General features: G+C 40.0%; 1 protein-coding gene across 1 annotated transcript in view; it reads left to right on the top strand.

The window, feature by feature from the left end:
• Positions 1-15,697, top strand: part of LOC126272630 (DNA methyltransferase 1-associated protein 1-like) — a 74,508-nt gene extending 58,811 nt beyond the window's left edge. Inside the window, exons 6-9 of the mRNA XM_049975596.1 lie at positions 6,602-6,793; positions 6,874-7,015; positions 10,900-11,054; positions 15,279-15,697. Of these exons, the coding sequence (XP_049831553.1) occupies positions 6,602-6,793; positions 6,874-7,015; positions 10,900-11,054; positions 15,279-15,425 (636 nt within the window). The 3' untranslated portion in view covers positions 15,426-15,697. The remainder of the gene's footprint in view (positions 1-6,601; positions 6,794-6,873; positions 7,016-10,899; positions 11,055-15,278) is intronic.
• The last annotated feature ends 7,700 nt before the right edge of the window (positions 15,698-23,397 follow it).

The raw sequence follows: 23,397 nt of genomic DNA, 5'->3' as shown, positions 1-23,397 counted from the left end.
CAAGGAAATACATGTGGCTCAATTATGAGACAACCCACAGGATGTGAGGTAATGTTGGTGGTTGTAGTGGCCTGTTTAATGGCCAGCTACAATAGCCCACCTCCTCAGGAGGAGATGGCAGGGCCGAGATAGCAGAGCCATCTTGGCCAAAACGAAAGATGAAGAAGGAGAGAAGTAGAGACGCGAACCTAGGCAAACGGGGCATTAGGAGCACCAAAATGGGTGATAAGGAAAGGATGGGCCAGAAGATTGTTAGTTCCTGCAGGAAGTAAAGGCTAGATTGATGGTGATGGCGACAGCCATCTAGTAATGAGGGCTTGCAAAAAAGTACATGCTATGATGAACAGAGGAGCATGTCAGGGGCAACACCAAGAACAAGCACCATTGAAAATAAGAATAGCATGACATCCATGCATCCAGAAAAGAAGCATGAGCTGGAAACACAATTTACTTCACAAGGCGGACGACAGGTGCTGGGTGTGGAAGTGCCGAAGAGACACAGAAGAATGCTAGAATGGACTGAACGGCGTCCTGTGACGCGGGAAACAGAGAGACAGCATTGGCAGGCCATCGGCGGCCAATGGGAGACTAGCTCGACCAACACCGACCACCTGAAACACAGTAATGCCTGTGAGCCATTTAAGTATTTGAAGGGTCAGTAGCAGCCAGTGGGAGCAAGGAGCTCAGCCATCAGTGGCTGCTGGAGATGTGAAGGTACTGACAGGATGTCAGCACAGAGCAGGGCATACATCGAGACACTGGTGGCGTGGCTAGATGCCAGTAGGCCAGTGGGACATCAACTGGGACACCAGTGGGCTCAGCCAAAACCAGATGGACCATTGGGACATTGATCAGATGTCTGCAGCTGCCATGAGGTTGACTTGACAAACATGACTGCTGGAGTCACCATGATGTTGACTGGCTCAGCCAGGAGGACACAGCAGCAGCCACGTCCAGATGTAGGCTGCCTGATGAAGATGCTGGGGTTGCTGCAACAACCGCTTCACCAGCTTATGTGTCTGTACAGTGCCGGTCGTACAGGACAGTGGCCGCAGATGAGGCGATGCGTGTGGGATCACATTGCCTGCTTTTGACTGAAGGTGGACAAGCTGCCAGTGATGGCCTTGAGGACGATGAAACCTGTGGGACATAGGGAAGTGACAGCTGAAGGAAGCACGGCTCAACCAGTGGTGGCTGCCAGGCTTCAGCAGTGGAGGGGAGCGTGGCTCAACATGTAACAGCTGCTGGTTACGTGACTGGGTCTCTGGAAACTCTGTCCATCAGCAGCCGAGCAAAACAAGTCACTATCCACAGCAGCTGGCAGGACGACAGGTGTTTGGTTCGTGAGGCAGGGAGATGCACCGAGTGAGACAAGATGTGTTAATTCATTGAGACAAGATGTTTGATTATTAGTTGACAGCCATACCTGCAACTGATGTATTGTGGCAGAGCTGGAACACCTCATCACCAGCTTTTATCTCCTTACACAGTGGCAAGATCATAGGAAGTAACTAGGAGTTCCTAGTGAGATCTGGTAGTCTGTTGCACAACAATACATCTGGTACAATAATATTGTAGGTTCTTCCAGATCTGGTCTGGACCCAGTATACTGCTATAACATTGAATTGAAATTGTGTGTTACAAAAATTGTATAACATTCCCTGAAGCCTATGAGGTGTGTCAGAAGTGCTGCTCAGCATCCACTTTTGTTATAACAACTGTGCTTTTTATCTATAACTTGGCAGTGAATAACCTCCTTCAACAATTACCTTCTTTTTTATACTCATTCTGAGAGAGATAATACATAATATTTCCATTGTATCTCATTGGGATGTAATGTTACATACCTTAACTTTTAATGTTAACATGCTATTTTACATTTTGCAGAAAAGACATTTGTCTGCATCACGTTATTTCCTTGTATGTGCTGAATATTAATGTTGTTGTTGTGCCTGAGACAAGCTTGTGTTCTTTCATTATTATGATTATTATTACCCCCTGCCCTGCAGTGATTGCCAGGAGAGAAAAATGTAGGTGGTGTATGATCCATATGAGCTGCAACAGTGAGTGGTGGTAGACTGATATTCATGTGCACCAAGATGGAAGACAGGGCAGGAAAACATTCGATGGAAGTTGCATGACTCGTTCTGGAGCAAGAGGGTTTGCTGTTTCATGAAATATAAATCCAAAAGCATGGAAGAGTATGTCCCAAAAATATTATCCACTTTGGAGTCAGCTACAGCTAGAAAATTTACTGGATTAGCGACTCGGTTGTTAAGTGAATAAAATTGGAAGTTTTCCTAGTAAGGACCCATATTGATGTCCATAGGACCAAAGCTTTGTCTCAGCTCTGCAAGGATAGTGACTCTAAGTAAGTGGACCAATTACTGAGAAACCACTCTCATACAGGTGTGTGATTCCAAGCATATTGTTAAACTGAGCAGTTATTTTAAACAATTGCAGCACCTGTTCATTAGGAAATTTTTGTTGTAAATTCCCAAATTGTCTGCAGTATGAAAGTTTTCTCCATCATATGGAAGAGATTCCTTCACCTTTAGAAAGTGCACCCACAAACTTTCTGAAAGTTTCTAACTTTCTCATTAACCCCAGACTTGCGACCAGTCAATGCGACAACTCCATCTGTTGCAATCAAGGAAAATTTTCACAACAACAATATTGCTTTCTAAGCAAGAACATTTATTGTCAGCCACAGTTGTCGTTCATTGGGATCAGATCAAGGAGTTCCCCCCACAACATTGAAATCAGTGTCAACACCACTCATGAAAATGGCAATCTGAGTAGCATCAATTCTAACATTGCTTTTGTCCAAAGCTGAGGAGAAAATAACCCAATCTTTATCTGTATTTGAACTGCACTTCCATGTCGCTCACAGTTTTTTCAGTACATCTGCAAATGCTTCACATTGGCAGAAGAAATACTTTGAGAAGAATGATTTCAGCTGTACATAAAATTTTTGCAGTATTCACAAAATATTCTTTCAGAAATTATCCATTGCTGAAAGAAAGTGCTGTTTTTGCTCTTTTAAGAGCTATGAGGCAGTTCTGTTTCATTTCTGTATTAAATTATTTTCTTCATGTAAATTTGTTACAAGAACATGCTTAATTCTTTATTTTTGTGCAGTTTTGCTTTCTTTGCTCAGTATTCTAATTGATAGCTAATGTCTCATGAAGCAATTGGAAATGTCATATCACATTATACTTCTTCAACACCAACATTACATCAAAAAGCAATCACTGAGGTCCCCTCTGTTTCAATAAAAAAGTAATTTTTTTCTCACTGTAGGTTCAAACATCAAAAAGATTCATTAGATTTTCATTTCAAGGATCATAACTTCTCTTAGACCATTTTCAACTCACTAGTTGTGTCTTAGTACCTCATACTAGATCTCAACATAGACAGTGCTGACAAGACAAGGTCAACAATCTGTACTGCTGAGCTTATGTCTATTTAAAATGCCAGAACTGGAATGAGTAGCGAGGTGGAGAACAACTTGTGCTGACAGAGTGGGGATGAGCCTCTGCTTGCACCCATACCTCTCAATATTCGCATTTGCTCAGCCTGGTCTAGATTGTGATCAGATTTTAGCCAATATTACTAATATAATATCTGTAACAACTAGGTAAAAATACTGTAGACGGAAATTTGGGGTAATTGTATTACATTGTACTTGGCATCAGCAGCTAGAGACTGTGGTCATGTGTGTGAGTTGTTGTGCCTATCTGCAACTCAAAATCACTATATGGTGAGTAGCAGCTATTGTTTTCATAATATTGTTGTATTACATTATAAGCATTAGGCAAAAAGCATTGAATCATTAACTTTAGGCTTAGTTTAGGACATCAAAGCAGGAGTGTAGGGCTTGAAATTTTCCCAAGGCCTTTCCAGTGTTGTCTTAGGTAATGGGAAATTCTTTTCTGTTATATTTTCCAGCATGAGTTAATGTTATTCCATTTAATTCAGTAATGTTAATGTTGCAGAGCATAAACACAACAAATTTCATAAGATTGAATGATGCACTTGGCTAATTACTTTCATGTTATTAACCAATAAACATTCAATTCGAAGTAGGGATGCTGAGTCACGATACGTACAATAAAAAGATTCACACAATCATAGCTTTCGCCCATTAAGGCCTTTGTCAGCAGTAGACACACACACACACACACACACACACACACACACACACACACACACACACACACAACTTGCACACACATCTGCAGTCTCAGAGGGCTGAACTACAGTGCAAGCAGCAGCACCAGTGCATGATGGGAGTGGCGACTGGGTGGGGGTAAGGAGGAGGCTGGGTCGGGGAGGGGGAGGGATAGCATGATTGGAGTGGTGGACAGAAGAGTGTTGCACTTTAGGCGGAGGGCAGGAGAGAAGGTGCAGGGGGAGGGGGGGGGGGGGTTATGTAGCAGAAAAGAGAGAAATAAAAAGAAATTAAAAGACTGGGTGTGGTGGTGAAATGATGGCTCTGTAGTGCTGGAATGGGAACAGGGAGAGGGCTGGATGGATGAGGACAGTGACTAACGAAGGTTGAAGCCAGGAGGGTTACGGGAACATAGGATGTATTGCAGGGAAATTTCCCACCCGCACAATTCAGAAAAGCTGGTGTTGGTGGGAAGGACCCATATGGAACAGGCTGTGAAGCAGTCATTGAGGTGATTGACCGTAATTATCCTCCCATTCTTGTACAAAAACAAATCTCCCATGGTTTATCTTTCCAGTCCCCAACCATCTTCCAAAGTCCCACTGTCTGGCCACAGAGGAGCATTCCCCTCGTAACTCAGTACCATCTGGGACTGGAGCAACTGAATTACATTCTCAGCCAGGTTTTTGATTACCACTCATTGTGCCCTGAAATGAGAAATGTTCTACCCACTATCCTTCCCACCCCTCCTACCACGGTATTCTGCTGTCCACCGAAGATAAACAATATTCTCATCTTAAACTTCCTGGCAGATTAAAAATGTGTGCCCAACCGAGACTCGAACTCGGGACCTTTGCCTTTCGCGGGCAAGTGCTCTACCATCTGAGCTACCGAAGCACGACTCACGCCCGGTCCTCACAGCTTTACTTCTGCCAGTATCTTGTCTCCTACCTTCCAAACTTTACTGAAGTTCTCCTGTGAAACTTGCAGAACTAGCACTCCTGAAAGAAAATCTCATTCTGGAAACATCCCCCAGGCTGTGGCTAAGCCATGTCTCTGCAGTATCCTTTCTTTTAGAAGTGCTAGTTCTGCAAGTTTCGCAGAAGAACTTCAGTAAAGTTTGGGAAATAGGAGACGAGATACTGGCAGAAGTAAAGCTGTGAGGACCGGGTGTGAGTCGTGCTTCGGTAGCTCAGATGGTAGAGCAGTTGCCCGCGAAAGGCAAAGGTCCCGAGTTCGAGTCTCGGTTGGGCACACAGTTTTAATCTGCCAGGAAGTTTCATATCAGCGCACACTCCGCTGCAGAGTGAAAATCTCATTCTGGAAATATACTCATCCATCCTTACACAACCCCTGCTCCCAATCCCTTACCTCATCGCTCATACCCCTGTAAAAGGCCTAGATGCAAGACCTGTTCTATACATCCTCCTACCACCACCTACTCCAGTCCAATCACTAACATCACCTATCCCATCAAAGGCAGGGCTACCTGTGAAACCAGTCATGTGATTTATAAGCTAAGCTGCAACCACTGTGTTCCATTCTATGTAGGCATGACAAACAACAGGTTGTCTGTCCACATGAACGGCCACCAATAAACTGTGACCAAAAAACAAGTGGACTGCTTCACAGCCTGTGCCATATGGACCCTTCCCACCAACACCAGCTTTTCTGAATTGCACAGGTGGGAACTTTCCTTGCAATACATCCTACGTTCCCATAACCCTCCTGGCCTCAGCCTTCGTTAGTCACTGTCCTTACCCATCCAGCCCCCTCCCTGTTCCCATTCCAGCACTACACAGCCGTCATTTCACCACCACACCTAGTCTTTTAATTTCTTTTTATTTCTCTCCTCACCTTCTCTCCTGCCTGTCTAAACTGCAACACTCCACTGTCCGCCACTAACCACCATACTATCCCTCCCCCTCCCTGACCCAGCCTCCTCCTTACCCCCACTTCCATCATGCACTGGTGCTGCTACTCACAGTGTAGTTTCAGCTCTCTGGGACTGCAGACGTGTGTGCAAGTTGTGTTTGCGCGTGTGTGTGTGTGTGTGTGTGTGTGTGTGTGTGTGTGTGTGTGTGTGTCTACTGCTGACAAAGGCCTTAATAGCCGAAAGCTGTGATTGTGTGAATCTTTTTATTGTGCCTATCGCGACTTTGCATCTCCGCTATATGGTAAGTAGCATCCTGGATTTTCCATTGCTCAATTTGAAGTAGAATTAAACCTGGCCTGTCTTTCCCTAGGTGGCAGGTTATTTATAAATAGGAGTAAATATATAAATAGTAAAATGTGGTAATTTGATATGAAAAATTTTGCTTATTAGATAGTACACTTTGTAAGGTATTGTCTGTTGAGTGTTTTCATAGAAATTTAAAGATCATTAGTTTCATCACTGTACAGTCTTTTTTTTTTGTACATGTGCAGATAGAGGAGGAACAAACTCTTTTGAATGAACTGCGGAAGATTGAAGCAAGAAAGAAGGAAAGAGAAAAGAAACAACAAGATCTTCAAAAATTAATAACAGCTGCTGACAGCCAGTCTGATGTCCGGCGAACAGAAAAGAAAATAACAAAAAAAAAGCTGACTCATCAAATGAGGCCGAGGCTAGATGCTAATGTAAGTGCACAATATAAGAGCGTTTATACATATGTTGCAAAAATAGTGCTTTTGGGATTATTCTCTGATGTATGTTACAGATGGTGGAAACTGCAGGAATAAAATTCCCTGATTACAAGGGTAGTGGTGTGTCTTTGCGCTCCCAGCGTATGAAACTACCAGCAAACATTGGCCAGAAGAAAACTAAAGCTATTGAGCAGCTGCTTCATGAACTTCACATTGGTATTGTAACATTAGATGTAGTACAAACAAGCATTTTTTTTACTGGCTGTTCCAGAAACTGTAATGTTAACCTGTTTATCGTGATGTCGCATAATGCATGCTAGTGAGGTGATGTCTCTTCTCATCATAGTGCAGGAATAGTAAAATTTAAATGTCTGAGAAAATTGTTTTAATGCAATGTAGTATTTTCACAATACTTTTCTGCATAGAAATTAAAGTAATTCATTGCAAGGGGCAGTACATTTTGATTTATAATATCAATTTTATCAGAAGCAAATTCAATTGAGAAAACTAATAAATTATGAGACAGAATTGCTGGCCAGTACGTACCTTGTTGTTGTTGTTGTTGTTGTTGTCTTCACTCCTGAGACTGGTTGGATGCAGCTCTCCATGCTACTCTGTCCTGTGCTAGCTTCTTCATCTCCCAGTACCTACTGCAACCTACATCCTTCTGAATCTGCTTTGTGTACTCATCTCTCGGTCTCTTTTGACAAATATTTCTACAGCTAATTACTGAATAAGTATCTTGAATGTGTAATCAAACAATTCCTCTGAATGCATTTTAACAATTAATTCCTTTCATCTGTCTTTCCTCTGTCATACACATATAGCATTGCTATTTCAGTCATTTACATGTCCGCAAATCACAAAGTCTCGACAGGAACAACTAGGTATCGCCCAATACCACCTTGCAATATATTGTGCTAGGATCAATATTTTTAAAGCTCTGAAGTCTCCTTCAGTATAGTGCACAAACTGCCAATACCTGTTTCAGACTGTCAGTATTATTTGCAATAAATATTGAGTAAAATTCAAATGGTTCAAATGGCTGTGAGCACTATGTGACTTAACTTCTGAGGTCATCAGTCGCCTAGAACTTAGAACTAATTATAACTAACTAACCTAAGGACAGCACACACATCCACGCCCGAGGCAGGATTCGAACCTGCGACCGTAGCAATCGCTCGGCTCCAGACTGTAGCGCCTTGAACCGCACGGCTACCCGGCCGGCCAAGAACAAGTGTTTATAACGATCACAGCAGAGAGATTCAATAACAAAGGGAAACTCTTCTCAATAAAAAAATAATACAACTTCTCAGACACACAGTGAATACACATACTGGGGCGGGAAGACTATGCTACTGATTGATAAGTCCTAATGACGGAGGGTTGAGTGTGATCTTAGAAGTTAAGTCCCATAGTGCTCAGAGCCATTTGAACTTGTTCTTGTTTACCTGTGCCTTGTTATTTCTTACCTGTGGGAGATATAACAGCATTGGTTTAGGTTTTTTTAACTAGTTCCTTGGAGGAAGAAGCAGCTTTCTGGCTTAAAAATCACTTCATGGTTAACTTAAAACACTGTCATGTATAAGTTTCATAATCAAGTTAAACTTCTCATCACAGTTATAGTAGTAAAAAATTAGCTTTGTAATACAGTCAAATCCCAGACACATGTTTTCTTCATACCACACTGCCACTTAATGTAACGCCCAACAGCGTGACAATAACAATGAGAAATTGTGCACTGTGTTATGACTACTGCAGTGTCACACATTTGTACATTGCATAAGTTAGAAGCAGCACAAAAACTTCCAAAAAACAATCAACAAGACTGTCAAAACAAGATGAATTATTCCCAGCAAAGGCAGTGTTGACTAATGAAGGGAAGGGTGGGGAGGCAACAGTTCGAAACAAACATTTTGCGGGAAATTCATTTTGTTTAACATTACACATATACTAATTTTATCAGTCAGTTTTCTCACAATCATTTTAAGTTTAGAAATAAGGTTATGTAAATTAATAATTTTACTTATTTCAATATGTTTTTTGTTTACTTGTATGCATACTACCTGCAATATCCTTGCATACCACCAGTGGTGCAAGTACCACTGTCTGGGAACCCATAGTGTAGATGATAGAATTCTGATAGGGAAATGCAAATAGTATAGCATTAAAGGTCTTTCCCTTCTGTGAATGGAGTCATAAACTATCAATAGAAAAGCAAGGGTCACATCAGATATAATAGGAACACGATTGAATTCAAATTGGTGAAACATTAAATATGGTGTGTTGCAAGGTTCAGTGCTTGGCCTGCTCCTGTTCTTGATCTACGTAAATAATTTATAAAAGACAATGGAGGACTCATAAAAAACTGGAATGTTCACTGATGACACAAGTATATTGATCAAAGGTCCATACAAATTCATATCAGACACAGCCAGGAGGATAATGGAACAATCTTACAACTGGTTCACAGCCAATATTTTAATCCTTAATATTGCAAAACTCTTATTATGCTATTCCAAACAAATAAATATGACTTACAGGTACTAGAAGTAGAGAACAAGGGGCTTACACTGAGTCCCAGTATGTGAAGTTCTTGGGCATCAAGATGAGTGTTAAACTAAGGTGGTGCCAGCATGTGGTCAAGTTAACCAAAAAGTTCAGTTTAGCAGCTTTGCACTCAAAAGTCTTCTCTCACAGTGTTGTTAGCATATTTTGCACGTTTTTGCTCAATTCTGTCCTATGCAGCAATCTTCAGGGGCATTGCAGTGAAGGCGGATAAACAATATTTATTCTGCAGAAGCATAAAGTAAGAATATTGTGTGAAGTTGATAACTAAACACCTTGCAGCAGACTTACATTTACATGCCAGTACACATTCTCCCAAACAGTGTTTGTGGTTAATATGAAAAAGATTACTGTCACTATCCTAGAAGTAGAAATAATTTCCATATAGACTGCATCCCCCTCTAGGGTTAAGAATGGAGTTTTATGTTCCAGTGCAGAAGTCTGTAACACATTGCCAGTGGGCATATGGTAGAAAATTGAAAATCCCTAAATACTTAAAACACAAAGTAAAATAATACCTCATTAGCCATTACTTCTACAATCTGTCTGAATTCGGGAATTTAAATTCTGCCTAATCCTAATATTTCTATCAGACAGATTCTAATATTGCCAGTATGTACAAAGCTGATAGTGGTCTGAAAAGTTAAAATGCTTTGTGTGAAGTATTAGGTCAGTGTTCGTCAAACTTGCTGCTTATGTACTGATCTTATTATTCATTCAGAACTTTCATAAATTAGTAATTTATGAGCCATCAATGGACCAGCCATAGTAAGGGTGTGGTAAGTTAGCTGTCAGCCCCCAAGAACTGATTGTTTAAAAGTTGACACTATTCAAACCACTTCGTGTTGAATGTTTTTTGTTTTGCAAAGGTGCCACATGCCAGTCAAGATTTTTGTAATTTTTTTACATTTATGATGCATGAAGTTCAAAACTCAAAAATACCTCCTTCAAAGCCATTCAATGCAATCGTCAAAAATTCTCGAGAAAATGGACTTTTTAAGTTTTCCAGTCACATTTAATATACTAAAATAAGATGAATATACAAATGTGAGCAGTGTGACTCTGTGGTAGAGTGTTTTCTCACTGTACGGGGCCTGTGTTCAATTCCAGGTGGAATCTTTTTTTTTTTATTTTTTCCATTCGGTTGAAACACTAATGTCATTTAAATATAAAATTCATTAATTATATGCTAATTAAACTTCAGACTATTTGGGCATAGCTTCTGCAATCTTATACAGTGCTCCAAAGCTCAGCTTTTTCATTTACTAAGTGTACACACTATTAAAAATGGAGACACCTTTCTGCATTTGTGTTGTTTATGTGTAGCCTTATATTTGGTAAGACAGTACTATGTATTAAGTATCGCATATGATATATCCTGCCTTCCCCAGCACACACATTTTCCCATTTTTTTTTATTCTACCTCCACAAAAGACACACATTTCTAAATGTTTGAAATTCTCTGCTTACTTTTCAGTTTGCACTTGTATATTCTATTCTTGTCACATGTATTATTATGTTATATGTTACAGAATTAAACCCCATGCCAACAGAAGACATTTGCCAACATTTTAATGAATTGCGTAGTGATATGGTTCTTCTGTATGAATTAAAAATGGCACTAGCAACATGTGAATTTGAACTGCAAACACTTCGTCATCAGTATGAAGCCCTCAATCCAGGAAAGGTTAGTACTCCACAAATGATTCATTATTATTATTATTATTATTATTATTATTATTATTATTATTTCAGAGTTTGTGTTTGTCAAAACCATTAAATTATGTCTTTTTTGAAAATGACAATGCCCAGAAGAAAATAAGAGAAATACTTTCTTCGAAAGAAGTGACAACAAGATGACAAAGCCTTTTCCTTTATTTCAGGAAAATGTTCTTCACATAATACTGTATAGTGCAGTTTGTTTCAATAGCTATAAATTTTCAACAGAAATAGCTTTGATTTTATTTATATCAAGAGGAGAATTTACTTGAGAGGACTCAAGAGTCCTACTTTTGGGGTAGACATAGTAGTATTCACTAACTGAAAACTCCCCACTCATCAATAGCCTCCTAAATAAATAAAAAACTTAGATTCAAAATGAAAGATTTAAAGCTAGGAACCAAGGGAACCTTCATATAGCATCATAGACAAAAGGACTGAAGAAAATGGGGTTAGTCACAATTGTAGTTCCAGTTTCACTTTCACAGTAAAATCTTACTGTGTATGTGAGACCTTGTATCCTGTCCACATCTTGTGGCTCCATGCTAAATATCGTGTGGGTTATTTCAAAAGTTCTGCATTTATTTTACAAAACAAAATACCTATACAGGCCTTCGACATAATCTCCATTGGTGCTTGAGACAGCTTCCCAACATTTTGGCTATTTCTGTATTCTGGGTAGGGCACCTTCATTGTTGAGCTGTCTGGTTACTTGGGAATCTTCAACAGTTGTACCAGAATGTTTTCCATAGACTTGTTGCTTCAATTTGGGAATCAGATCAAAGTCTGGTGGTCTCTTATCAGAACTGTATGGTGGAAGGGGAAATATTTCCAATCCATATCTTTTGAGCATTTCTCTCACTGGTAGGGTAATATACGGACTCGCATTATCATGTAAAATGAGGACACCAGCTGCAAACATGTAAGGCCTTCTTTGACAACTTTTTAGGCATGAAACCTTTTCCAGTATGCACATGTTACATCCCCTGTGGTGCTTCCTTTGTAGCTACGACTCCATTCATGTCATACCAAAAGATCATTATCAGTTTCACCTTTGGAATTTTTTTGGGCATGCAGAGTCGGAACATTTCCATTGCGATGACTGAGACTTCAGTTCTGGCGCAAAATTTTGTATCCACATTTTATCGAGTGCAACAATCCTTTTCAGAAACTGTTCTCTTTCCATTCAATAAGGCTGCAACTTTTTCTCTCTTCAACTTTTCAAGTATGAGTCTGTAAACTGAAGTGACAGACATTCTGGCATTGTATGCAATTGCCTCATGTTTCTCATCAATCCTCTCTCAAAGTGTCATTAACAATAGCATGAGATGTGTAGTCTGTTGCATTGATGGTCATCTGCTTTTGGGTTGTCCTCAGTGTTTACCCGATCTTGGAAATGAGCAGACCACTAAGGCCATGTCCTACATGAGCGACAGAAGCGAGCAACAGGTTCAGGCTATAAACCACAACCGCAGGTGTAGTTACGGAAGTGTCCTGTGTGAGCGACATCTGTGTCGCTGCCTGTCTCCCGCTGCAACTGGCGACGTTTGAATTCAAACACGTTTGAAGCTTGTTGCTGTAGCATGCACGACATAGAGCGACAGCCATGTGTCAACTCGGCACAGCAGTGGAGCGGACACGACGGCAGCTATGAATTACTTAACATCCGATTTTAAGAAAACTATTCGGTGAAAAATTCGATTCTTCAGCAACCTATAGCTTGATATCTTTAAACGATAAAGGTCTTAATTTATTTTTGTTATTTGTCATTGTTACTGTGCTGCACGAAATTGAGTACATGACTGCACGAAATTTTTAAGAATTTGCAGAGGTAAAATCACATTGTGTAGACTTTCTGTATAGTTCATTTAAGGCCATACATTATTGCATATGAAATATAACCATTGTATGTAAATTGTATTTAAAGTTGAGGCCGGAATGATCTCTCTCTTCATTCTTGAGATATTGGTTGTTATATGCGCGGACAAGTCACTCGTAGCATGTCCGAACCTTTCCTTCAGGAATCAAGTGGTCGTAAAAATCATTGTATCTCATAAAAGGTTCAAGATATCGAAACAATGAATTTTGGAAATGACAGCACGCAAATATGACTATTTTATCACATGATTAATATTTGATGTGTTTTTGTAAATGCGTGAGCAGAGCAAAAACAAGACTCCCTATAACTTACACATGAGATTTTGTCCAAATTTTTGAATAAAATTTGAAAGTAAAAAATGAAAGAAATCAGTCAAATATTTTATGAAGTGATTTGTGTAAAAGAAATAAGTAGATCGGAGAAATATTCTACGTGCCTTTGAATGATGCTCAAAATCATGAACAGAAAATGAGGTGCACCAAAAATTTCCCTAATATTTTTTATTCCATACTTTCAGATAAATCACTACACAAAATGTTTGACTTTCTCTTCAAAAATCTTGTAAGCTTTACTTTTACAGACTATTGATAGTAGTTGAAACACTTTGCCTAACTATTGACTGCTGATGAATTATGCTCGCAACATCGAATATCTGTAAAATTTCATGGTTCATTGTAATTTATTAGGAACTAAATGTGTGTGATTTTTAAGGTCTTGCCAAAGAACTTGATCTTTACATCTATTCTAGTGTTCTTTGGCAAGACCTTAAAAATATACTGAGCAATGCAATGTGAACAGTATACATAAAACTTAGTATACAGAATTGTAACTGAGTCAGTAAAAATATAAAAATGATCCATAATTGAACCCAGGACCTTTTTCTAGCACGTAATAATGAACTGCAAACACTGACTCTACACCACAACTAGCTGTTGTTTACTGGTATCAATCTTTGTACTTGTTTGTATTTATCGTAGTCGTCCGCATTTATTGGCTGTTAAAATTTCTTGATCATATATATATAATGGAAAGAAACATTGCACATGGGGAAAAAATATTAAAAAAAGGATGCTGTGACTTACCAAACGGGAAAATGCTGGTAGATCGACACAATAAAAAACACACCAAAACACACCAAAACAAACACACACACACACACACACACACACACACACACACACACACACACAAGGTAAGTCTTTCCGCTCCCGGGATTGGAATGACTCCTTACCCTCTCCCTTAAAACCTACATCCTTTCGTCTTTCCCTCTCTTTCCCTCTTTCCTGATGAAGCAACCGATGGTTGCGAAAGCTTGAATTTTGTGTATATGTTTGTGTGTCTTATCAACCTGCCAGCACTTTCGTTTGGTAAGTCACATCATCTTTGTTTTTAGATATATTTTTCCCACATGGAATGTTGTGTGTGTGCGCGCGAGTATATACCTATCCTTTTTTCCCCCTAAGGTAAGTCTTTCCACTCCCGGGATTGGAATGACTCCTTACCCTCTCCCTTAAAACCCACATCCTTTCACCTTTCCTTTTCCTTCCCTCTTTCCTGACGAAGCAGCCGCCGGTATATTAAAAACAAATATTCCAAGACTTACCAAGCGGGAAAGCGCCGGTAGATAGGCACAATGAATAAAACACAAACACACACACAGAATTTGAGCTTTCGCAACCGGCGGCTGCTTCGTCAGGAAAGAGGGAAGGAAAAGGAAAGATGAAAGGATGTGGGTTTTAAGGGAGAGGGTAAGGAGTCATTCCAATCCCGGGAGCGGAAAGACTTACCTTAGGGGGGAAAAAAGGATAGGTATATACTCGCGCGCGCGGCCCCCCCTCCCACACACACACACACACACACACACACACACACACACACACACACATCCTTACATACACAGACACAAGCAAACTCTTTGCCTTTACGTGTGTGTGGGGGGGGGGGGGGGGGGGGGGGGCGCGTGCGTGCTTGCGTGTGTGTATGTGCGCGCCTTTAAGTTCTTTCTCCCCCCCTCCTCCCAATCTTCTTAACTGTTAACTCTGCCATTTCTAACACTGTAGAATTGTCACTTGAAAGTCTGTGTGATATGACAAAAAGGCAGTGTCCAGTGGAGGCTGCAAGCACAAATTCTAATTGCGAATTATTTTCTTGTGAATCTTTCTCGCCATTTGGATTATCGGATGAAATATGACATGAAGTTCTTGTCCCATAAAAGTAAAAAAAAAAATTAGAGCTGCTACACTTATTCATTAAGCTATTTCCATCTGGTAGACATATAGTTGTTTCTAAGTGAAAGTGATGTATATGTTTCAGACTCTCCCTGTACCAAGTGCAATATCTTTAGACTCTGAAGAATCTCGTACACAGAGTGCTGAAGGTGATGCTCCAGCTGTGAAACAGAAGGCAATTTCAGAAGTTATTGATGTAGTAGGTTCACCTGGTACACCAAGTGCACCGTGATTCCATAGCATGTACTTTATATCTTGTATATTTTCTGTAGATTACATTTTTTCTCAAAATGTTTAATTTTGTACTTTTATGGTTTATATTTAATTCAAACAGTAGTAGAGTATAAAAGTAAGAGTGTAAATATTCATTGATCTGCATTTGCATAAAAAGTAGAAAATGTCCAATTGTTTAACTTAAACTTGTTTTGTATAAAAAAAGGAAAATTAGTAACATGACTTTCTCTTCAGTACTATAAATAAACTGCTCGAAAGTTCAGCAACACCTTCATGACTTTTTGTTTCAGACCTCTTTCTCAATACTTTTTAGAGCACAGCAAATTTGTAGGTATAGCCAGTACTGGACATAAAAGAATGCCTGAATTCTCATTGGAGTGTAGTAGAGTGAACCACTGTTCAGTCTGCCACATATCTCTAAGGGTAATTTCATGCTTTGACAGTGTGCTGTCACTATAAGACAGGGGAAGTTGTCCTCAAATTGGCACACACCAGGAATGTAAATTTGTCACACGTTAAGAGTCTGGAGAAAAATAACCAAACTTAGGAAACTTTGAACTGTTCTGCCCTCTCTTCAACTGATGTTAAAATCAATGCACTGTTATTGTAAGAACTAGTCTGTAGAATGTAGCTACAAAGTTAAGCCTAATGGCCCTGCTTTTCAATAGTTCACACAGCATGCACACTGAACATCCAGAACTTTGACTTATCAATATAAACCAGTCCAGGTAATAGTAGCATCACCTGGCGAGGAATAACTGCTAGTCAGACGCATGGGTTTTGTGTCAGTTGGAGTGCTGTCCATGTGCAGAATGGGGAATGGGCACGATCTGAGTTTTCAAGGGCAGATTTTGACGGCTCAGCACAAGCATTTTGGAAACTGCACAGCCTGTCAGGTGTTTGATGACTGCTGTGGTGAGTCTTCAACAAGTGACAAAACCAAGGTCAAACCTGACATCCAGACATCGTGAGGTTGGGTTGCCCCCTCATTACTGTGTCAGACGTCATAGGCTGGGCAGACTGATAAAACAGTGAACTATGGTGGAAATAACATCAGATTTATGCTGGGCAGAGTACAAGTGTGTCTGCATACACAGTGCACTGAACACTCCCAATGATGGGCTTCTGCAGTCGGCGACCGATGCATGTACCAAAGTTACCCCCACGATATCGGTTACTACAGTGGAAATGGGCACATGATGTGGCACAGTGGCAGAGCATTGCATGGTCTGATGAATTCCGATACCTTCTTCATTGTGCAAATAGAAGGGTGTGAATCCGTCTTCCAGGGGAACAGTTCCTTGACATCAGTACTGTGGGATGGAGACAAGCTGGCAGTGGCTCCATTATGCTCTGGAGAATATTCATGTGGGCATCTATGGGTCCAGTTGAGTTTGTGCAAGCCACCATGACAGACAAAGAGTACCATACGCTGATTGCAGACCATGTACAGCCTTAATGACAATCATGTTTCCTGACTGCATTGGCATATTTCAACAATACGCCATACCACGAGGTCAGGAGTGCGATGGAGCAGTTAGAGGAACACAGTGCTGAGCTCCAACTGACGAGCTGCCCCCCCTCCCCTCCAACTCTCCAGATCTGAACTGAACATGGTGTCTGAGCTCATCACGCCCCTTCCAGGAACTGACCGAAATTAGATGATTTGTGCATGCAGATGTGGTGCCAACTCCATCCAGCAACCTGCCAAGACTGCATTGCTTCCTTGCCATGAGGCATCACCAAAATGCTGTCTATTAGGTACACATAGGTAGTCAATGTTTTGGCTGATCAGTGTACATCTATTCTAAGTTAATATGAAAATAAGTATTTACAAGAAATAACTCAACCAAACACATTTTGATTGTATTCAGATTCCAACCTTTTATTCTCCATCAAACAGAACTGCATTTTCTCTCCCATAATTTTTACTTTGTTCTAAACTTTGAATTCAAAATCAAATATTCTGTGGTCAGTAAGAAATATAAGATCATAGTTTATTCAGCTCTTAATGAAAGCAACATTTTTATATATATATATATTACATTTATTATTTACTTAGCTCGATATCTTCTCTTACATTTTTAAACTTAACACCATGCACATCCAGAGTTGCATTCCAAACGTACAATAATTCCAGCCTCAAAGCAAGGAGGTGAGCAATTGCTTCTTGGGCTTGCATAATAAGGTGGACTGGAACTGGAGACTTGCGTTTTCAGTGAAGGAATAGTGAGCAACACATTATATTGAAACAGAGAAGGAAAATGTGGGGGGGGGGGGGGGGGGAGAACTAGATTTGGATGGGAAACAGGACATGATGTATCCTCCACCACACACCATGTTGGGGCTCAGTGAGTATAGATGTAGAAGAAAACAATTTATCTTTTAATAGGTACTAAAAATATGGCCACAAATTCTGTAATCTAAAACAACTTAAGATATTCCAGTCTCTTCATTTACATATTATGAAATTTTGTGAACATATTGGAACCCTGCACTACAGCAACCATGTTGTTGTTGTGGTCTTCAGTCCTGAGACTGGTTTGATGCAGCTCTCCATGCTACTCTATCCTGTGCAAGCTGCTTCATCTCCCAGTACCTAGTGCAGCCTACATCCTTCTGAATCTGCTTAGTGGATTCATCTCTTTGTCTCTCTCTACGATTTTTTACCCTCCACGCTGCCCTCCAGTACTAAATTGGTGATCACTTGATGCCTCTGAACATTTCCTACCAACTGATGCCTTCTTCTAGTCAAGTAGTGCCAGAAACTTCTCTTCTCCCCAATCCTATTCAATACCTCCGCATTCGTTATGTGATCTATCCATCTAATCTTCAGCATTCTTCTGTAGCACCACATTTCGAAAGCATCTATTCTCTTCTTGTCCAAACTATTTATCATCCATGTTTCACTTCCTGACACTTAAATCTGTACTCAATGTTAACAAATTTCTCTTCTTCAGAAACGCTTTCCTTGCCATTGCCAGTCTACATTTTATATCCTCTCTATTACGATCATCATCAGTTATTTTGCTCCCCAAAGAGCAATACTAATTTACTACTTTAAGTGTCTCATTTCCTAATCTAATTCCCGCAGCATCACCCGACTTAATTCGACTACATTCCATTATCCTCGTTTTCTTTTGTTGATGTTCTTCTTATATACTCCCTTCACGACACTATCCATTCCGTTCAACTGCTCTTCCAAGTCCTTTGTTGTCTCTGACAGAATTACAATGTCATCGGCGAACCTCAAAGTTTTTATTTCTTCTCCATGGATTTTAATTCCAACTCCGAATTCCTTTACTACTTGCTCAATGTACAGATTGAATAACATCGGGGAGAGGCTACAACCCTGTCTCACTCCCTTCCCAACCACTGCTTCCCTTTCATATCCCTCGGTTCTTATAACTGCCATTTGGTTTCTGTACAAATTGTAAATAGCCTTTGGCTGCCTGTATTTTACCCTTGCCACCTTCACAATTTGAAAGAGAGTGTTCCAGTCAACATTGTCAAAAGCTTTCTCTAAGTCTACAAATGCTAGAAACATAGGTTAGCCTTTTCTTAATCTAGCTTCTAAGATAAGCTGGAGGGTCAGTATTGCCTCATGTGTTCCAACATTTCTACGGAATCCAAACTGATCTTCCCCGAGGTCCGCATCTACCAGTTTTTCCATTCGTCTGTAAAGAATTCGCGTTAGTATTTTGCAGCTGTGACTTATTAAACTGATGGTATGGTAATTTTCACATCTGTCAACACCTGCTTTCTTTGGGATTGGAATTATTACATTCTTCTTGAAGTCTGAGGGTATTTCACCTGTCTCATACATATTGCTCACCAGATGGTAGAGTTTTGTCAGGACGCTCTCCCAAGGCTGTCAGTAGTTCTAATGGAATGCTGTCTACTCCTGGGGCCTTGTTTCAACTCAGGTCTTTCAGTGCTCTGTCGAACTCTTCACACAGTATCATATCTCCCATTTCATCTTTATCCACATTCTCTTCCATTTCCATAATATTGCCCTCAAGTACCTCACCCTTCTACTAGCCCTCGTCTTTTTACCTACTTGATCCTTTGCTACCTTTACTATTTCGTCTCTCAAAGCTACCCATTCTTGCCAATTGTTCCTTTATGCTCTCCCTGTAACTCTGTACAACCTCTGGTTTAGCCAGTTTACCCAGGTCCCATCTCCTTAAATTCCCATCTTTTTGCAGTTTCTTCAGTTTTAATCTACAGTTCATAACCAATATACAGGGTGATTCAAAAAGAATACCACAACTTTAGGAATTTAAAACTCTGCAACGACAAAAGGCAGAGCTAAGCACTATCTGTTGGCGAATTAAGGGAGCTATAAAGTTTCATTTAGTTGTACATTTGTTCACTTGAGGCGCTGTTGACTAGGCGTCAGCGTCAGTTGATGCTAAGATGGCGACCACTCAACAGAAAGCTTTTTGTGTTATTGAGTACGGCAGAAGTGAATCGACGACAGTTGTTCAGCGTGAATTTCGAACGAAGTATGGTGTTAAACCTCCTGATAGGAGGTGTATTAAACGTTGGTATAAAGTTTACAGAGAATGGTTGTTTGTGCAAAGGGAAAAGTTCTGGACGGCCGAGAACGAGTGATGAAAATGTAACACGCATCCAGCAAGCATTTGTTCGCAGCCCAGGAAAATTGACTCGCAGAGCTAGCAGAGAGCTGCAAATTCCACAATCAACTGTATGGAGAGTCCTACGAAAAAGGTTACTTATGAAACCTTATCGTCTGAAATTGGTTCAAGCACTGTCTGCAGCCCGTGACTGAGCACTTCATCACTGGCCTCCAAGAAGCCCTGATCTTACCCCCCTGCAATTTTTTCTTATGGGGGTATGTTAAGGATATGGTGTTTCGACCACCTCTCCCAGCCACCATTGATGATTTGAAATGAGAAATAACAGCAGCTATCCAAACTCTTACGCCTTATATGCTACAGAGAGTGTGGAACGAGTTGGAGTATCGGGTTGATATTGCTCGGGTGTCTGGAGGGGGCCATATTGAACATCTCTGAACTTGTTTTTGAGTGAAAAAAAAACCTTTTTAAATACTCTTTGTAATGATGTATAACAGAAGGTTATATTATGTTTCTTTCATGAAATACACATTTTTAAAGTTGTGGTATTCTTTTTGAATCACCCTGTATTGTGGTCAGAGTCCACATCTGCCCCTGGAAATGTCTTACAATTTAAAACCTGGTTCCTAAATTTCTGGCTTAACATTCTATAAACTATCTGAAACCTGTCAGTATCTCCAGGCTTCTTCCGTGTATACAACCTTCTTTTATGACTCTTGAACCAAGTGGTAGCTATGATTAAGCTATGCTCTGTGCAAAATTCTACCAGGCGGCTTAATCTTTCATTTCTTACCCCCAATCCATATTCACCTACTATGTTTCCTTCTCTTCCTTTTCCTACTATTGAATTCCAGTCACCCATGACTATTAAATTTTCATCTCCCTTCACTATCTGAATAATTTCTTTTATCTCATCTTACATTTCTTCAATCTCTTCTCCACATATGGAACTAGTTGGCATATAAACGTGTACTACTGTGGGAGGTGTGGGCTTCGTGTCTATCTTGGCCACAATTAGGCAGTTACTATGCTGTTTGTAGTAGCTTACCCACACTTTTTTTTTTATTCATTATTAAACCTACTCCTGCATTACCCCTATTTGATTTTGTATTTATAACACTGTATTCACCTGACCAAAAGTCTTGTTCCTCCTGCCACTGAACTTTGCTAATTCCCACTATATCTAACTTTAACCTATCCATTTCCCTTTTTAAATTTTCTAACCTACCTGCCTGACTAAGGGATCTGACATTCCACGCTCCGATCCGTAGAAAGCCAGTTTTCTTTCTCCTGATAACGACTTGGTCTTGAGTAGTCCCCACCTGGAGATCCGAATGGGGGACTATTTTACCTCCGGAATATTTGACCCAAGAGGACGCCATCATCATTAAACCATACAGTAAAGCTGCATGCCCTCGGGAAAAATTACGGCTGTAGTTTCCCCTTGCTTTCAACCGTTCCAGCAAAGCTGTTTTGGTTAGTGTTACAAGGCCAGATCAGTCAATCATCCAGACTGTTGCCCCTGCAACTACTGAAAAGGCTGCTGCCCCTCTTCAGGAAGCACACATTTGTCTGGCCTCTAAACAGATACCCCTCCGTTGTGGTTGCACCTATGGTATGGTTATGTGTATCGCTGAGGCATGCAAGCCTCTTCACCAACATCAAGGTCTATGGTTCATGGGGGTGGGGTGGGAGCTCATATTGCTATTGACATTATCATACTCAATGAATGTATTTTTAATTTAATTACTGCTGGACAAGTGTCAGCACACATGCCCATCAACAGTTGCATCAGCATTACAAAAAACAAAATATCTAAAACTCAAAGTAGGGAATGTCAGATCCCTGAATCGTGTATGTAAGTTAGAGAATTAAAAAATGGAAATAGATAGTTCGAAGTTAGATAGCATGAATTATTGAAATACAGTAGCATGAAGAATAGGACCTCTGATCGGCTGAATACATGTAATAATGAATTAAAAAGAATGAACATTAACAGCACTGTGAGCACATTATCTAACCAGTATAAATACAGATCAAACAACTACGGAAGTATGCTTTTAAAGCCTACTATCCCTGCAGATGATGGGATTTTAAAGAAATTATTCACAAGTTGAGAGAGATAAAAATGGGAAGATGATGAGGCTGCATTCAACTGTAGGAAAAAGAAGAGAAGAAAGAATAACAGAACATGGACTAGCTGAGAGGAAGGAAGAGGAAGCTGCTTGGCAGAATCTTGTGCATAAAACAATTTACTCATTGCTAACACTAACTAACAATCAGGGAAGAAGGTTGTCCAAGTGGAGAGACCCGAAGGGTTTCGTTATTAGATCCCAAAACCCACATTTTAAACTGGAAAACATTTCCATATGGAGAGAGGGACCCAGGACATAATTTATTAATAATTTTACAATAGATTAAAATGAAATTTCTGAATTTGAAGAGATGGGATATGGATAAATTAACAGAACAAGAGGTTGCTGAAAGTGTCAAAATAACCATTAGGCCTCTATTACCAGAAACGGGGAAAGGAATACAATAGAAGGCTAATGAATAGCTGTGGGAGATTAAATAGTTAAGACAGCAGAGGGTCAATTATTTTTTAAAAAAAAATTAGGTGAAAGGAATTACAGACAGCTAAAATACGAGTGACACAGTGTACGAAAGTAAAGCAAGGATAGCTATAGGAAAAATGCAAAGCTGTACAAGCATCCATGACTATGGGGTTGATATGTGCACCCTACAAGAAAATTAAAGAAACATTTGGAGAAAGAAGGAACATCTGTATAGAAAGCCGGGTACTAAATGAAGACGGTATGAGTGATAGATGGAAGGAATAAATGAGGTGTGATCAAAAAGTAACAAGAATTTTTTTAAATTTTGTTGACTTCATACATCTTATTTTCAGATCTTTTCTTTTTTTATCTTGGTAACACACATCTGATGATGTCTGCATATCCTTTGGGTCATGGCAATTTTTTCTGGTGTTTTGGGCATGAAAAGTGTAGCAGCAAAGTTTGTCCTGAAATTGTTGAATTTCAACCAAAACCAATGTTGCGTAGACATTCGGAAGTTGACAAGGCTCCAGAACTTCTAAGGAAAGATATAATAGGTGTCGAAACCAACGTCCAATCATCCCAATGGAAACTGCCTGAAGAGCCAAGATCGAAAATATTGACAAGTTTGATCACATGTGGTACATCTCCTCACTGTTTCCTTCTGTTACAATGGTATAGTACATAATGAGTCCATGTCTTATGGTTGCATGGTGAATAAGGAATCCTAATGTATTTTACAGGCTAGAAGACACTTTTTTTCTTCAAAAAATTGCCTAAAAAATTCAGGTGTGTCTTAATATTCGATGCGCTA

The sequence above is a fragment of the Schistocerca gregaria genome, chromosome 5, assembly GCF_023897955.1.
Source record: "Schistocerca gregaria isolate iqSchGreg1 chromosome 5, iqSchGreg1.2, whole genome shotgun sequence".
NCBI lineage: Eukaryota > Metazoa > Arthropoda > Insecta > Orthoptera > Acrididae > Schistocerca > Schistocerca gregaria.
The sequence above is the reverse complement of the archived record's forward strand: the minus strand, read 5'-3'. Positions and strand labels throughout refer to the sequence as shown.